This window comes from Peromyscus californicus, unplaced genomic scaffold (genome assembly GCF_007827085.1).
Source record: "Peromyscus californicus insignis strain IS unplaced genomic scaffold, ASM782708v3 Scaffold_15__1_contigs__length_86483966, whole genome shotgun sequence".
Taxonomy (NCBI): Eukaryota; Metazoa; Chordata; class Mammalia; order Rodentia; family Cricetidae; genus Peromyscus; species Peromyscus californicus.
The window spans coordinates 1,705,610-1,724,368 of NW_026294447.1; the positions used below are offsets into that span (position 1 = coordinate 1,705,610).

An 18,759-nucleotide genomic window follows, 5' to 3' on the forward strand; every position below is an offset into this window, starting at 1 on the left:
AATTTATTTTTGAGACAGCGTATGACAGAGTGCCCTTTCAAGTCAGCACCAGTTCTGGGCAGTAACCAATCTTTGATGACAGGGAAGATGAATTTAAGTTATTTTGATTGTACATGTCATGGTTACTGGACACATGTATTTTATTCTTCTGGAAATTCAATATTTTCAAAAGTATTTTTTACCCACTAAGTGATTAGTGTTTCTCATCATTACTACCATCGCCACATTTTATATATGTTCAAATCTTTCTTATAACAGCAGAAAACATCAATCAAGTTGCTATGTAAGTTCTGTTACCACTTAAACTCCCCCGCCCTATACAGTTCTATGGAATGTTGAGCTATCTACTTGGTATTAGTACCCTAGGCATATCAGAACCAAGTATTGCAGACTGGGTGGCTTAAAATAACAGCAATAGATTCTGCCATAGTTCTGGAGGCCAGAAGTACAAAATCAAAATGTTGGCAGGCCCATGCATCCTTGGAAGGGTCTAAGGGAGGATTCTGTCACCTCCACATGTTCCCTGGCCTGCAGAAGCTTCATCTCAACCTCGTACCTGCCCCATATGTCACTTCTCGTTTAAGGATGCCAGTCATTGGACTCATCTTAACTTGATAATATATATATATATATATATATAACATATATATAATATATACATACATACATACATATATAATCTATTTCCAAATAAGGTTACACCCACAGAGACTGGAACCAGCATTTCAATATATGTTTTGGGGTGGGACACAGTCAAACGTACAACAAACCTATAAGAAATAGACTACTCACTGGAGACTGGGGCTATTGCTTGGTCATGGAGAGTGTGCCTAGTATGTGTAAACTCCTGTGCTGCCCTTCAAGGGAAACCATCGGCCTGAAATTCATTGACAATACTGCTTTGGGGCTAGAGAGATGGTTTAGTCAGTAAAGTGCTTGCCATGCAATCATGAAGACCTGAGTTTGTATTCCCAGCAAAAAAAAGCAGGGTGCAGTAGTCTACATGGGTAATCCCAGCATGTAAGCAAGAGGGAGGGAGGCCAGAATGGGTCACAACTACAGGAGGTCTTCTGGGGCTTACTGGCCAGCTCTTCTAGCCAATCCATGAGCTACAGTTTCAGTGAGAGAGTCTGTCTTGAGACATTAGATGGAGAGTAATAGAAGGCACCGAGTGTTGACCACTGGCCTACACACACAGGTGCACATATGTACATGCACCAGCACAGACAGGGGCATACATACACAGGAACCACTCCCCCACACACAAATCACACACACACACACACACACACACACACACACACACACACACACACACACACACACACTCACACACAGTGTCCGCATCACCAGCATGTGATGAACACTGTAAGAACTGGGACTTAGTCCATCTGCTGGCACACTCAGTTCCCGAGCACACTGGGCAGTGTCTTGTAGGCAATCGGTACTCAATAATGATTTTTTAAAATAAAGACTTTGAGTTTCAGACACATTTAGAAGTTTAAACATGAAAAGATACATAATATGTCAAATTCTTTTTTTTTATTTAAATTAACAGTTGTAATTAAAATACAAGAGACCATCTTGGCTGCCAGATAGGGCTAGCCACACATGCTTTAGAATTCCCTGGCATCTGTCCTGAAATGAGCCTTTGAAAACATGTGAACAAACACTAAGAGTAGAATTGAATGTATTCACCAGAATTATTAGGTTGGATAAAACTGGAAATCAGTCAACAGAATCGTTAAGAAATCCCAGCTTATTTTATTTTCTTCCTATTGTTAAATGTAATTGCCAGTTATGGAAAACAGAGTCTATCCTGCAAAAGACAATAACTGTAATTTCAGAAACTTATTTTCTAATTTATTTAAAAATATAACCAATGACCATTAATATAGGACTAACAGCTTCCAAATCATGCTACAGAATTCCCATAGCTAACCCTTAATGACTTGTTGTTATGTTACACCCATAGATAAGTATATCTCTCAATCTACATCAGAAAGTGTCTATTTGCAGTAGATGATGATTACCACAGAGACTCACAAATGGCCATGGTGCAGAGAATAAAAGCCTGCACAATACTCAGCCCTAAATGCAACACCTATACTGCACCATCTCCTCTGGTCTCAGTGATCATACAAAGAGGGACCAGAGAGACTTCAGAGACAGAGGTGGTGAACAAATACAAGAAAACAGTGTCTTCTGCCCACAGCAGGGCAGCTGCTCATATGAACTCGAAGCAGTTATGATAAGCCCCATAAAAGCTCAATCCCAGCATGGAGAGGAGAGGTGGGTACAAGTCCCACCCCTAGCCAGGAACTATTAGCAATTGATAGCTGCTGGGGGAGGAAGAGTTTTCTTTCTTTAGGAGTGTTGCCATGGATAGGCGGAAAAACAACAACAACAAAAAAAGGACACAAGTTTTGTGGGTAGGGGAGTGGAGTGAATCTGGGAGAAGATGGGGCATTGGGTGATTATGGCCAAAACTCATTGTCAGCATTCAGACCCGCCCCTTGGGACCTGGCCCATAAGCAGGCAACACCTTGGCCCACTCTGGGTCCTGGTAATATCATGTGCTCATTGTGGTCTCTCTGCTCATGTGCCCAAAAGTCCCCTCATAAAAGGTGGGAACCCGCCCACCTTCTCTCACTTCTCTCTTCTCTCCTCAGCCACATGCCTGCTCTTTTTTCCCTCTCCCTCTCCCTCTCTATTTCTCTCTCCCCACAAGGCAGCTCTGTGCTCCCTTTCCTTCTCCCCTCTCCCTTCCCCCCCTCCACCCGAGCTTGGTCTGCATGGCATGTCTCTGTCTCTTACCTGCTGTGGTGCACCTTGGCTCCAACCCACCAAGGTCTCTCTTGCCGTTTTACAAAACGCATTGTACATAATTCTCAAGAACTAATAAAAATAAAACAACCCATCTCCCGAAAACAATATACTTACTATACTTAATTTGTTTGCAAATCAAGAGGTTTTTTTCTAGTTGATATATTTTATCCATAATGTCTTTCTGGCTTTTTTTTCAGAGCATCACCAAAGCTAGTAAAGTACAGTCATATTGGGCCAAATCTACAACAGCTGCTTTGTGTATTTTTTTTTCTTCTTTTGGACACTCTTAGATACACTTGTAAGTTGCTTTGACCTGACCCATCTGACCTGTGATCTGTGTTTTCTTCACTCAGCACTTCAGCACTGAAGATAGAGACGTTGGTATTTACCCAGTTGCAGGAGGACCCCAGGTCTAGAATATTTTCAAAGGTGTGGAAATCACAGGAATTGATCATTTGCAAGAACTATGTGAAGGAAGCAAACATGTGAAGGTGAATTTTGCTTATCTGAAAGTCTAGAGTTGAAATTGCATTCTTTGGAAAATGGAAGAATGAAACCCAGTATGTGGTGTCATGTAATTCAGCTTTATGAAAAAGCTGGCTCATTTGAAGAACTAATTTGTATGCATGGGTGTCAAAAGCTAAATATAGATACACTCTGTAATTGTTTTTATCATCAAGATGATCATTTCAGCAACTCAAATGAAAGGCAAAGTCTGTGCAAAGTCTGCATGGCTCTTCTTCGGAAGCACAGGAATGGCTTCTGGTTGGAATTGGTATGCACCATTCTTCCTGCTCTTAGATTAGCAGGAACCTTGGTCTGGAAATGCCGTAAAACACCTAACCTCCATTCATAGAGAGAATATAATTTCAGCACAGGACATGGCCCTCTGTACAGGAGACAGCATGATTTTAAAGGGGTTAGTTGCCAGGAATGAGGAGTATTTTTGTAGCTAGCTATGAGCCACGGAAGGCCCAGTGAACAAGGAGGGCTATCTGCACCTTCATGGGCCGCATAAGGCTTCTTCTCCTGCATGTATATTAGATTCAACTCAAGTACTTAGAAAACTATGCCCAGGCTCATCCCACACTAATGAGATTATAATATACTGAAAGTGGGATGGTTTAAAAATGCAAGGGCATTTTCAAAGTGTCCCTGATGATTCTTATTTGAAGCAGAATTAGGTGCTGCTTGGCTTCTGCAAACACAAAAGGAAGGTTGGACTCCATCTATGTGAAGTGTCTATTTTGAAAATTTAAAAATCAGAAAGAGTTGTATCTGATTATATTTAAATATGGACACCAATGACATAGTTCTTTATACGGAATTAATGACAGGTAAAGAGATTTGATTAAATAATTTACTGATCTCTTTCTAAGGCAGATCAACACTAATAACAAACAGCATAACAGTTGTGAAATGAGAAAGTACTTTAAAGGAAGATGGTTCAGTGGTCTCCAGGATGCCTCAATTTTTAAAAGTCCTTTAAATTGGAAAATGAATATGCAAGTAAGTATGTTATAAGCTTAGAATACATTCGATAGCAACTATCTTTTTCCATTAAAAAATAAAAAAAAACTGTTCAAATTCAGAATGTAAAATTAAAACATTTAGAAACTAATATTTTCTGGAACCCATCTTTTAGTAATATACTTTTTAAAAATCCATGGAACAGCTTCACAAATAAGTGCCTATAATTCCCATAAGCCTAGAGCAGACTTTCTTTTTCAAATCATTTGAGTTGTTGGGAAAAACTGTCCTTAAAGATTTCTCAAGTCCAGGACTAAGTGCAGGAAGTGGCAAGGCAGGAAGAAGGGAGGTGGGGTAAGAGGGAAGATGAGTGTTCAGGCATCGGAGGGTCCTTTAGTCACTTCCTGTTTCTGTGACAGAGGAGATGACACTGATTGTATTAGGTTATTCACTCTTGGGAAAAGGTCTTACCTCCATTTTTCATATCCATAACCATAGAGCTACCCAGCAGGGAGGCCAAGGCTCAAGCTCAAAGTGTGCTTTCAGCATCTGCACATCCCAGCTGCACACTGTGAGACTAATTGCTAGCGGCACTCAGAAGGCTAACTGGCACTCCCTGCTTCTAGCATATCCCCAGCATCTGTGGGCACAGAGGGGATGCTCAGAAACATCTTTTAAAGAATGCTGCAGAGCTTAGCAGTGCTTGCACCCTTTTCTATCAGGAGCTGAAAGAACACAAGAAAGCCAAAATGCATAGTAAACATGTGTGGCAACAGGTATCACCAATTATTCTACTAAAGAACCTCCAGAGATACTCAGTACAAGATCATCAGGCATAATAAGCAAGTCACCAGGCTATTTATGGCTTAGAATGTTCACCAATGTTATGGAGTCTGAGAGGGAAAAGAAAAACAGCAAAGAAGCCACATGCTGAATATTTAACCAAACCATCATTAATGCCAACGTTTTTTCCTCTGGTGAAGAGTTCAGCCGGGGAAAAAACTGTATTTCTGAAGTGCAAGTGTTCAGAGTGTCCTACTGCATTTTAAATTTAAGTCTGATGACTGACACATGCTAATTTCAAAGCTTTGAACACAAAATTGCTTTTGGCTCTAGCACCAAATATTAAGCTGAGTGTTTCTCTCCTTGTTTGATGCCAAGAACGAGATGTAGGAACCAGTTAAACTGCACCGTCCATCCTTTGTCTCTGCAAACTTCAATCTGATCAAGGAAATACTTCTTAGCATCCTCCTCATTTTTCCCCACTGTGAGGGCATCCCGGATATATTCAATGTCTTCTTTGCTTGTTAACTGGGGCATTCCTGTCATCAGCATCATGGAGAACAGGATGATCAGCAGGTTTGTGTGATGGCGAAGAGCTAGATAAGCCCTGACACAGACATCCTGGACAAAGGAGAAAAAGACACTGATAAGTGTCCCAGCTGAAGCTGAGGTGCTCTGGGTCGATGGTGTCTTTGTCTGCTATCAGGGGGAGTTTCTGAAGAACATTAGGCTGGCTGTGCTGGAATTTACATGTTACTGTTCATGCAAAGAACTCTTTGTGAACAAGGCAGGTCTCTGCTTCAGGTGAAAAATGTGGCAAGAATATAAACTACATTTATAATCTTGTAAACACATCAGTGTGTTACAGCTAGTGTGCTCAAGGAAAACTGACAGGTTCAGACAAGTCTCATGCTATTTGTTAGTGTATATTTCAGATTAAAGATCTTTCTTAGGAAATTAAGGGTAGAAACACCTGTCCTATCTAAAGAGGTGTAAGTTGCTGTGAAATAATCCTTCTGTACACTGTGAATATGTATTACTGTCGTTGGTTAATAAAAAGCTGACAAACTAGTAGTGAGGCAGGAAGTATAGGTGGGACAGCCAGACACAGAGGACTCTGGGAGAATGAGGGCAGAGTCAGGGGGACACCAGCCAGCTACCAAGGAAGCAGGATATATAAAAAATGAAGTAACAAGCCATGAGCAATGTGGCAAAGCATAAATAGAAATATGGGTTAATTTAAGTATAAGAGTTATCTAATAACAAGCCTGAGCTATTGGCTGAGCATTTATAATTAATATAAGCCTCTGTGTGGTAATTTGGAAGTGGCTCCTAGGACAGGAAAACTCTGCCTACATATGGTGCTCAAACGTTTGGCAAGAATTTCCACATAAAACCTGAGAAAGCTTAAAAAAGGTTCTAAATGCCTAGAAACAGAGACAAACACAGCTTCCTAGTCTCACAGTCTCATGCTAGCTGCAATGCAGAGATGCATCTCCCTAGAGCTGCCTGTGATGTGGAGCTGGCCACCAATGGCCATGAGCTAAGCAACATGGTGGGTTCCTGAAGTCTCTCACATGGGCCTCAGTACAGAGAGGCTTCTCCCAGCCACTACTTGTGGGCTTGAGAGCTCCAACAGCACGCTGCATGGTGGGTTTAGCAATTTTGCTCATGCAGACAAAAAAGGTTACAGATATGTGGTAAAGACAGATTTAGATGGAAAAAGCCTCTAAACAGGTTACAGTGTGTTTAAAAATATATGTAGGCTTAGGAGAGAAAAGAAAAAGGGTAGTACTTTAGAAAGGAATAGAATAATAAAAAACATAATAATCCACATAAAGATGGGAAATACACAGAGAGTCTGCATCCTGTATGTTATTGTGTTGTCTTTAAATTTTTTTGGCTGGCTAAGAGACATTGGATTATGAAAAAGACATTGATTATTCTAGATTCAAGCAACCTATATATTTAAAAAAGTATCTTGACCTCAAAATTTAAGTCAAAAGGTGTGTTACTTTGGGGGAGAGGTTATACTTTTATTTCCACAGGAAATGAAAGGCTATGGATTTATTCTGGGTTAAGAAAAATTAAGTTTGATTAAGGAAGACCCCCTGAAAAATCTGGTTGCAAGCATAAAGAAAAAAACCTAAAAGAACTACAAGACACACTATGTATATTTTACCTGCTCAAACATAAAACAAAACAAAAAATCATTTTTGACTGATTTATGAACAATGCAAGTCTATTATACTTGTATTAATGCAAATATTTATGTTGCCTTTAAAAGTTTATGCATTTTCAGAATAAGGGGACCAGACACCAATGAAAACAAATGTCCCAGGTGACCCAGCATCTCAAAATGCCTCTGTTACAGTTTCCTCAGAATTCTGTATCCAGAATAGCTTCAAAGCTGCTTGTTGAGATGATCCAGCCTCACAGAACACTCCAGTCAGAACTTGACCAGAATCCTGAATTTTCTCAGATTCCCCTAAAGATTACCAGTGCCCCCAATCACCAAGAAGTAGTCTAGAAAACTATGCCTACATTCTCAAAAAAATGGGTTATGGATATTTATTATCATTTAAGGGGGGTTGATTACAAGTTGTTATTGATAATGGTCAGAAAAAAAGTTGAATAAAGGAGATTAGATTCAGGGATCTTGTTCTAAAAAGAAAAGGGGGAATATAGAAATAATAGGATAAAAAGGTAGATTATTGAATCTACTTTAATCCAAAAAACAACTATTAATCTTAAATATTTTACATTGGTATGGATTTTGGTTTATTGATATAAATTTAAAGTTAATTTTGTTATACTGTATGTATATTTCTACTCTTGTTTAAGGTATTGTGTTTATGCAGCTCATTTAAAAATATAATGTATAATTAAGAAATGCAGATTAATAGTCATCTATATTAGTCAAACTTATAGTCATGTCAGGTATGTTTTCAAGGTCATACACAGATATATTTAAGTAGATGTTCTTCAAACACCTCAAAGACTTACAGAATATGACATTTAATATATTCAATAACATAAGGCTTTTCATGACAGTGAAGCATATCTGCTCTTGGCAGCATCAATCTACTTCAGAGAAGATGATGGGCACCAAAGAAACTCTGTATGGAATTTGTTTTCTTTATAGCAAAAACTAGCCATGTGGACAAAGAAACTGCCCTTGCCTCAATGGCTAACAATATACTGTCCAAACTGGACCAGCAGGATACATAAAAGGCACCTGCCAAACTTTGCCAAGACAAGGTAGGACAGTTCTTCAAAATTCCCTGCTTCACAGGAAAGTCTGTCAGACATTCTAGGCCTGTAGGCCAGAGTTGGATGCCCCAACATTGCAGAGGAACTTTAGGTGACTGTCCAGACAGCCTGATTTCCCTGTCATTAGGTTATATTTCAACTTTCTGGGGTCTTTGATGGAACTGAAGACTAGATAGTTATAGTTACAGTTTTCCTTAGTTATGATAAAAGATAAGTTAGATATAAAACTTTGAACTCACAAAGTTAAGATACATGATAGAGTATTTTCTTTAATTTTGCCAAATACAAATAAAAACTAGATATTGTACCTGTACTCTTACTTAATAACTGTTTTGTCATATATAGTTTTACTATGTTTAGGTTAAAACCTTCCTTTTTAATTAGACAAAAAGGGAGAAATGCTGTGGAATAATCCTTCTGTACACTGTGAATATGTATTACTCTGATTGGTTAATAAAAAGCTGGTAGTGGTGGCGCACGCCTTTAATCCCAGCACTTGGGAGGCAGTGGCAGGTGGATCTCTGTGAGTTCGGGGCCAGCCTGGTCTACAGAGCGAGTCCCAGGAAAGGCGCAAAGCTACACAGAGAAACCCGGTCTCAAAAAACCAAAAAAAAAAAAAAAAAAAAAGGTCGGTAGCTAGGCAGGAAGTATAGGCAGGACACCCAGACACAGAAGACTCTGGGAGGAAGAAGGGCAGAGTCAGGGAGATGCCAGCCAGCCACCAAGGAAGCAGGACATATAGAAAATGAAGTGACAGGTCATGAGCCATGTGGCAAAGCATAGATAAGAAATATGGGTTAATTTAAGTATAAGACTTAGCTAGTAACAAACCTGAGCTATTTGCCTGAGCATTTATAAGTAATATTAAGCCTCTGGGTCAGTTATTTGGGAGCAGGCAGTTGGGATAGGAAAACTCCATCTACAATTAGTCACTTTTGAACACCATATTGTAATCAATAAACTTTATGTAAGCGAAAGTAATGTTTGCAAAGAGTTAATGAAATCAATCCAAAGAAATGCAGGAAATAAGTTGAATTTAGACCTTGTATTTTTTCTTTTACATTTTGTTGTACTTTAAGAAACAGATGAATTTGCTTTTCACCATCTGATTTTCTAAATTGTTGAGTGAACTTAGAAATTTTAATACAATTCTCAACACTGAATGAAAGAGAGTGCTTTAAAACTGATGGCTAGTCAAGCACGGCAACTTATGTGGGCTATCCCAGCACTCTGGAGGCTGAGGCAGGGAGATCACTGTGAGTTCAAGGTAAGCCTAGGGTACATAGTAAGTTCCATGTAAGCCTGGCCTAGAGGGAGAACGTGCTCAAGAAACCAAAAGAAAGGAAGGAAGAAAAGAAGGAAAGAAGGAAGGGAAGGACAGAGGCATGGAGGTGGGAAGGAAGGAAGGAAGGAAGGAAGGAAAGAAAGAAGTAAGGGAGGGAGGGAGGAAGGATCAATCAAAGGCTGTTGCCTCCATAAACACCTTTGGAGCATGAGATGAGTCATGCCTACCTATTAAGCAACAGGCTGGTCTATGTCATTAAATTACTCTAAAGCATATGAAAAGGTAGAAGATGCTTATTCTTATAATCAGAACTCAACCTTAACAGCATGACCTGGAAGACAGCATGTACAGAAAACTAATGCTAATGATTGTAGATATAAATATATCATATAAGATACTGAAAAAGTAAAAAACAAACAAATAAACCCTCACACCATACTAAATAGGATCACACCCTGTCTCAAAAAAAAAACAAAAAATAAAAAATAATAAAGACAGAAAGAAAGAAAGAAGAAAGAAAGAAAAATAAAACAAGACAGAAGCATTCACAAACACGGTGGAAATGTTTTGTTCTCAATTTTTCACAGATAGAACCTGTGTGTCTGTCCCAGATGCTCAAAGGGCACAGGTATGACTTTACAGTAGACCATATGATAACATGTAGCTGCTTTAGTGACAGGACTAAGCTGTGGTGTGCATCTCACATTTGTTAAAGCTCAGAATCATACATATAAAATCAGTGATAATTTCTGTCTGAAATATGTTTCAAAAACTCAACTTTTAAAAGAATCTATGTGTTTCCCTCAGACACTTCTAGGAATTGAACTTTTAAAAAGTTGGACTCTTTTTCAATTGATTTACCTATAAGAGAAAGTTTTTGAGAACATTGTGCAAGGAGGTAGCAACCTCAGTGTCCTGTAATAGGAGGTGGAGTAGAAGGCTGAAGAAAACTACCTTTGTCACCTGTTCTGAGTCTCAGAGAATGGTGCTATAGGAGAATAAATAAACATGTAACAGCCTATTATGAAGGAACAAAAGAATATATGTAGCATCTTCCCATTTTTGTCAACACAAGATGGCTTCGTCTGTATCTACTATTAACTCTCTCATCATTACTGCATAGACTTAGCACTTGAGAGCAGGTGTTACTATCCTCTGTGAAAGGGAGAGAAAGGACTTGTTTTGGCTCACATCTTCACAGGGTGATAGTCTATCATGGCAGGTAAGACAGCACAGCAGGAGCTTGAGGTGGCTGCTTGTTCACACTGCAGTACAGGAAGCAGAGAATTCAGGTTGGAATCAGAAGAAGGTATTATCTTCAGAGAGCCTGTAACATGTGTCCTCTAGCTGTACCTGTGTCCTAAGGTTCTACAACTTCCCCAACAGTGCTGTTACCTGGGGCTAAGTGTTCAGACACATGCAGTTGGGGGACTTTTCAGTCTCAAACCACAACACTGTATCATTTGCATGAGGCACAGTAACCACAATGATAATAGAGGTCAGACCTGTGTCACCCCAGACAATGGAGGGTGGACATGACCCAGCTCATTTTGATACAAGTAAGGCAATTTATATAAAACACAGGCGCAGAAGGCTGCCCAGACTGCGGCTGCAGGGCATGCCAGTCACCTTCCTTTCCTACCAGAACTTCTTTTCTGCTCACCATGAAGGAGGAGGCTCAAGCAGTCCCCAAAGCTTGTCTGGCTGTTCCAGCTGCAGTCCAGATTTCAACTTTCCCCTGGCAGCAGCTCCAGTACATTAGTGCTTTTGCATTCTAAATGATGCCCCTGATGTCCGGAAATCATTTTCTTTGCTCATCCAACCCACTGAGGCATCTCGAGTTTCTTAGTAATTACAGAGGCTAAGTGCAGACTTCACCTCAGGCTATAGTCTCATTAATCTGCCAACTCTTATGATTTTCACACAGACTTAGGGAGACGTCTTTTGATTTGGAACCAGAGTACATTCTGATTTTTAATTATTTTCTATCCTTCTATACACTGGGGGCTCCAGGCAAATCCCTTGCTATGTGAGCCCACTGTGTGGTCAGTCTCTTTTTAATGGCATATTTTCAAGGAGGGAAATTAACCCTAGGCAAAGTTATTGCCATGCTAATCCATAGGTGCTTAGTAAACACTTTCAGGTGATGATAAGTAGATTCAACTATGTCTGTGCCCAAAGAGATACATAAAGGGAAAGGAGCTGCTTCTCCTGAAGGCCACCCATCCTGATGAGTTAGCATCTTTTTGTGGATGCTGAAGAGGGAACTCAGAGCCTTATGTGTGCCTGGTGAACACTACACCACACTGCATTCTGGCCTGCATGAATGATTTTTGTTGGTTCTAGCTTGTTTACTAGCTCTGACTTTCACAGGCAGGCTCTTCTATGAGAAAGAAACGCCTTCCCTAAAATACTTGGCAGGCTGGCTGCAGAGACTTAGAACGTGAGAGCAGATGTTACTGTTCTTTGTTGAAGGTAGTGTGGCATGGTGGCTAACAGCAGATTCACACCTAGCTGCATAAACTCAAATTTTGGCTTTCTTATTGATAGTCAGAGAAGTCATTTAACTTCTCTGGACCTCAGTGTTTTCTTCATCTGTAGGATGAGAAAAATAGTAACAGCAGTAGCCATTTCACATGGCTCTGGTGAGATTTAAGTGGTATGTAACTGGTTGACTTTTCTACTAAATACTAAGAAGAGTTGCATCAACACACTTCTCAATGCTAAGGGCATCATTTTCTCACGCAAGCCATCTGTCCAAAATGATTCCTTAGACTGTTCAGTTAGTGCTGAAGAGTGTGAGATTGGGTGATTAGGATTTTTCACAATGTGTATGGGAGGGCTGTCTTCATACTGGCCCACTGAGGAAGGGTACATAGGATGTCACACACTGGGCATCTACAGGTGGTTCTTTTGCTTTGGGGGTCATGGTTTGGTATTGCTCCACCCACCCAAGCCCCAGAAGTTTCATTTCTGTCATTTGTCCTCAGTGACAATGCTTGTGAATGTGTCCTGGTCACACTACTTCAGCCCAGAGGACTGTGGCTTGAGTAAGGATGTGGCTGGGGAGCTCAGGGGAAAACCCAGAACACAGAAGTTACTGGCTGTTGAAAGTGAGTTTTTTTTCTTCTAGGACTCAAACACTGTTCTTCTTATCTGCCTTTGAGAGGCTGTGTGCTATTGAGTGAAGAAGGGAGAGTCTGATTGGGGGACTTGGTTTCATAAACTACTTAATGTGGAAAACATTCCATTACCACTGAGGACATTAGCTGGAGCACTCCATTAGTAGCTAATAAACAGGTTGAGCCTGCATAGAACATGTGCTCTTGTTTTCATTGTTGTTTAAATGCCTTAATTATAGCATCTAAACCCTGAAGAAAGAGATGTTTTTACAGGCTACCACCTCCACACATCTTGGAAACAAAGAAGTTCATTACCATTTCAGAACCCAAACCTTGCATTGATTCATAATCACTCCAGCTGCTGGTTCACTAACCCAACTAATTTTATACATGCCACCAATAGTTCTTAACCACCAAAGAGTAGTTCTAGACTGTTCAAGGTCATACGGATACTTTTTCTAACAACCCAAACCCTCCATTCTCCCCCGGAGATGAACTGTACATGTTCACTGAAGTAAAGAACTGACATCAGAACCATGAAACAGAAACTCCAGGGTGAGAGATTCTGAGGCTGGGGTGGGAGGGAAAAACTGACAAATGTTCATCATTGAATGAAAAAATGTTGTCTCTGCCTGCCAAAGGGACACAGTGGAGAAAAATAGTCCAGTCCAAGGCATACATTATATATATTTTAAAATAAAGGTCAATGCATTGGCCAGATAAGATTCTTAGGACTTATCTTGACAAACCAGAAAAGATTGTTGACCAGTAGACGTAACAATGCAGGAAGAAGCACTCTGTGTGAGTCTGAACAGAGAGAGTGTCTGACCCTTGGCAGTTCATTTATTGAGATAGAATTAGTAGCTTCATATTTATGAACTTGAACATGACTCTCAGACTAGCTGTTTGCCAGGTAAAGGGATATACCATTGTCTCTCAAATATGTAGATAAAAATTCATTAGGTGTACAAAGGCTGTAATTGTTTTCTTGTAGTCTATATTATGAATGGCCTCTCTGTCTCTCCATCTCTCTCTCTGTCTCTCTCTCTCTGTCTCTCTCTGTCTTTCTGTCTCTCTCTGTCTCTCTGTCTCTCTGTCTCTCTCTCTCTCTGTGTGTGTGTGTGTGTGTGTGTGTGTGTGTGTGTGTGTGTGTGTTATGTATGTATCTTTCAGTCTTGTACCAAAAAGATCTGAGGTGATCTATTTGGATACATAAGAGCAAAAATAATGTAACAAAGGTAGATGGAAAGGGGGAAGAATTCTCAGTAGGCCACAGAAAGAAACAAAACAAACAAAACAAAAACTCCCACAGATCCCATATATTTACACAGAGTGATCTTCAGCTACACCTCTAGCCAAAGGGACTATCTAATCCATTTCTCCACCCAATTTTGAGAAGTTAAAACAAAACCAAACTTCATTTATGAGAAGCAGTGCTTTTATAGAAACTGTGGCCAATGGAAATTCCCCAGAGGGTTATTGTAGAGAGCACACTTGGGAGATAATGAAGCACACACCTCATAGTGTCGCCACAGAGACACAGCAATCCTTTAAAAGAAACTAGACATCTAGAGAATGGCTTTGTTGACATGCTGAGTAGTGTTTAAGTACTGGGGCTCTAATATCTTGGGTGTTGAGTAACATTCCATGTGGGTGGAATAAGCCATAAACAGGTTTATGGTGTTCCAATGCCAGGCCTTCACTCTTAGATTTGTATATTTTCCAGATTAAGTTCAACAGATAAACCAAGTCCTAAGAATATGAAAACCTCCTTTGTCTGAGGCAGATACCATATGAACATATTCAAACTCTTACCCTCTTTTGCATGCATCTTCCATGGAGAGATGGGAAATACTGTCTTCATGCTGGGATGGGAGAGGCTGAGCCAACCTAGTTAATTGGCCAGAGTGAAAATCCCAAGAGGAATCCATTGCCAGCTCTGTCCATCTAATGTAATAGATACACTTGTCATCTCCTACTTGATCCATATTAGGTATTAATTAGGGTAATTTGTTCTTGACCAATTGTGTTCCAAATGACTTCTCTTTTCTCTGCTCTTCCCCTCCCTATCCAGCCCAGGGCCCTGTTTCAATTGATGCACATTTCCTTTCCTGGCTCGGATTCCAAGACTCACTCCACAGAAATCTGTGCTGCACCCTGACTGAGCAGTTGTACTTATTATTCCTAAATACTTACTGTGTGTACTTTTCCAAGTACGTACTTACTCATGATGTTTTTTCTGTTTGAATGTTCCTTTCCTCCCTGCATCTACCAGATAAGATGAAACTGAATTCATCCCTAAAGGCTTCTTTCTAGGAATAGCCCTCTTCTGTCTTCCAGGCAGGATTAATTGTTCCCTCTGCAAACCACTCTCAGTGAATTCTTTACACAAAGTATTCCTTAGCATGGAGTGGTGCTTGCCTGTCTTCTGAGGCTCCTGTACCTTTGCTTTGGACCACCTTTGCCCAGCACAATGTTCAACACACTACAGATAATCTGCCCTTGTGAGATGGCTGAAAGCTTTCTATGCAGAAGCCAAGTTAGGTCTTGGGCAAGATTCACTGCTTTAAAATCATAAGCAATTGGAAAGCAGAATATTTGAATGGGATTAAACTGGGCAGACCCCCTATGGCCTTTCAAGAACAATACTGGCCTGGCTCAGTGCCCTGAAGCACACACAGCAGGGGCTTAGGAAGTGCATATTGAGTCCATGTCCTGTCTTACGCAGGGTGAACACAGCTTGATGACAACAGGATGGGGTAGGGGCTGGGGAAGTGCAGTCAGCAGGCAACAGACATACACAGGTCAGACATCCCATGCAAAGGAAAGGAAGTCCAAGAAGGGTAAAAGATGACCACTCAGAAGACCATCAGAGAGTAAGGTCTCCATGATGCCTGTGGCTGGGCTTGGGGAGGACAGTTGTGTCTCCAGATAAGCAAAGCAAGAAGTCAGCCTTCCACTCCCAGAGCAGGTGCCTCTGGTGGAGATGCTGAGGCAGAAACAGAACAACCCTGGAGCTGGTCAGCCTGACTCTCGCAGATAGGATTTCAGTCAAGAACCTTCAAGATCTTAGCAACTCCCTGAGTCAGGCTCTGTCCTGAGACTGGCCATGTGATTGCAACTGTAGGCTGAAGGCCTGGTGCACTCTGATATTGGGGCAAGATGGCAGGTATGCAAAACAGGGCAGATTGGTAACACTGGCAAGAAAACTTCAATCAGTGTTGATCCAAGTAACCAGCTCTGGGCTTCCTGGGAAATGCTTCTTAACAGTGACATCTGGGGGAAAGTGCCTTTAGGGGCACTCCTCAAACCGTCTTCTCTGCACAAACGAGTGTGGTTTGGCTCTCCAGACGACCAGCTTTATCTAACACATTTGCTCAGTGCCTGCAATGTGCAAAGACCATCTTCCTTTCTATAGGTCTGTCCATAGGAGATCAAGTTGCTCATGCTCCCAAATGAACTTGTATTGAACATGTCCTATAGGAATGTATCCCATAGCCTGCTCTCTGATATAGATGGATGCTTTGCTTCACACACACACACACACACACACACACACACACACACACACACACACACACACACACAGAGGAAGGCACACATATGCACAGGATCTTGGTAAATAGTCCAGATAGTTCAGGCTGACCTCAAATCTATTATTCTTCTGCCCCAACCAACCATTTCTATTTCTTATATTATGTTTTTCCGGTTTTGGGTTTTGGGTAGCCCTGGCTCTCCTGGAACTCAGTTTGTAGACCAGGCTGGCCTCAAACTCACTGAGATCCACCTGCTTCTGCTTCTGAAGTGGTGGGATTAAAGGTGTGCACCACCAACACCAGGCTCTTACATTAAGTTTTAAAGCAAATTCTAACTTACCCACAACCTTTGAAAAGATAAATATGAATGGTGGGAAAACTTTGAAATGCTGGCAGTATTGTCTCTGGAAGTTAGGATGAGGTTTAGATGTCCCATATTTAGAAGAAAATTGCTTTTAGGTGGCATGGTGGTACATGCCTTTAGTCTAACACTTGGGAGACAGAAACAGACATATCTCTGCAAATTAGAGGACGGCCTGGTCTACATAGTGAGACTTTGTCTCAAAAAAGCAAAAGAATAAACCTAAAGTTTTTTTGCTTTTACTTTTAATAAAAAATTACTGCTTAGAAAAAAGCTAATGCAATTCTTATTTAAAAAAGGAGGAATCCAAATTTCATTTGCCCTTCTTTTAAATAAATTTGTGTGTTATATATGTTTATAGCTATTCACTGAAATTTAAAATCTAGTGATATTGAGGCAGGAAAGAGACAGAGAAAAAATTATGGGGACATGGGAACAAACAGGAACTTCTTAGTCCAGAGTCTGATTAAATGACAAGCAAGAATTACAGCACAGCTAATATTTGCTGTGAATGGTGCTGACTTAAAGGCAGTATTCTTTTCATACACAGACATTTTATGTTTAAAAAGCAAGGAGCCAGGCTGGAGACTCAGTGCACGGTGTTGGATTTAGCCTTGTTGCTGTACCAACATTTTCTGGGAATCTTAAACACGACTGTTGACTTTGTTTACAACGAAGATGCCCTACCTTCCTGTATCCCATGATCTAGAGTTAAGATTCTAGACTTGTACTTTATCCATTGTCTCATACAACTCAGGAGCCATCCTGTGACCTGAGGTCCATTAGCAACCTTAGAATATAACAGCTTCGAGAATAACCTATCATATATGAATGAAGACAATGAAGGTCAGCTCTTAGAGAGGCCCACACCTGTGCTCAGGGGTGTATCTTTCTCTACAGCACCTTTCTTTTTCTTAATGGCCATGCTTAAAATTTATATTAAAATATCTTTAATAAACATCAACTCTGTTTCATACTTGCTTATCCTCAAAGTATTTTCTACAGTGAAGCCAAAGATCTGCCTTTGTCTGAGTTGCAGCCCCTGAGAGATGCAAGGAGTGCTGGAGAGATGGCTAAGCAGTGAAGGTGCCAGCCTGGTGACCTGAGTCTGACCCCCAAACCCACATAACGGTGGGAGGATAGAGCTGACTCCCAGGAGTTGTCCTCTGAACTCCGTACATGCTGTGGCATGGACACACACAATAATAGCAGAATAAAATAACATTTAAGGATTAAGGCAACTCCTTAAGCTGCTCTTCAGCACAGCACTGCACTTCTGTCCTTACCACTGCTGTCAATATAAAACCAATGTGCTAAAACTATTACCTTGTTTAAAAAATATCTGCTCAGTCAAAGAGAGATGGAAACTGTTATCATTAAAATACATTTAACACCTGCCTGCGGGAGGCTGCCCTGAAGACTGCAGATTTTCACAGATTCAAATGGTGAGCCTCAGTTTTGTGTCTCTGCCTAATCACAGTTTGTTCCTAATGCCCCACCCCCATCCCAGAAGTAACTGATGGATACGAGCCCAGGCTAGGCCAGCTAATTTTTACAGGGGAGAGTGGGACAGGGCACAGCCATCCTCTTTGGTTCCCCATTGCTATCCCCAGTCCCATGGCCTCACATATTTGTGTTGTATAAAGAGAAGACTCACCTCACTTTTAACAAAAAGTGGGTCAGCTTTTCCCTACCTGGCCTAGCAGGTTATTCATCATGTGGTCAAAACTAACAAAGGAACTTTTAGTTCAAAATGCAAATGTGCACATTTCTTAGTTTGCCTAAACATAATAATTTTCTTACACCAGACTTCGAGACATTGTTGAGAGAATTTATGGATGTAGTTCCTGGGATAGAAGAACTTTTCCAATAACAAGCATAAAATAAAGAAACACAAAACCCTGAATTATCAATATGAAAAAGAAAGAAAGAAAGAAAGAAAGAAAGAAAAGCAAAAGAAAATTTGCCCAAGTTCAGAGTTAAAGATAAAGCTTGGTTGCCCATCTTTGTTAAGATTGGAAATTCTGCATGTGGATAATTTCCTGCTTAGTGGTCAGCTTTCTCTTGCTATGAGTGAAGAGGGTGAATGGGGGATGGGGC

General features: G+C 40.6%; 1 protein-coding gene across 4 annotated transcripts in view; it reads right to left on the reverse strand.

Annotated features, from left to right (window-relative positions):
- Positions 1 to 1,525: 1,525 nt before the first annotated feature.
- The window catches only part of Pik3cg (phosphatidylinositol-4,5-bisphosphate 3-kinase catalytic subunit gamma), a 36,907-nt gene continuing 19,673 nt past the window's right edge, over positions 1,526 to 18,759 (reverse strand). For all 4 annotated transcript variants that reach the window (XM_052738291.1, XM_052738292.1, XM_052738288.1 and 1 more), the window contains exon 11: positions 1,526 to 5,703. In XM_052738291.1, coding sequence (XP_052594251.1) covers positions 5,425 to 5,703 — 279 coding nt within the window. In that variant the 3' untranslated portion in view covers positions 1,526 to 5,424. The remainder of the gene's footprint in view (positions 5,704 to 18,759) is intronic.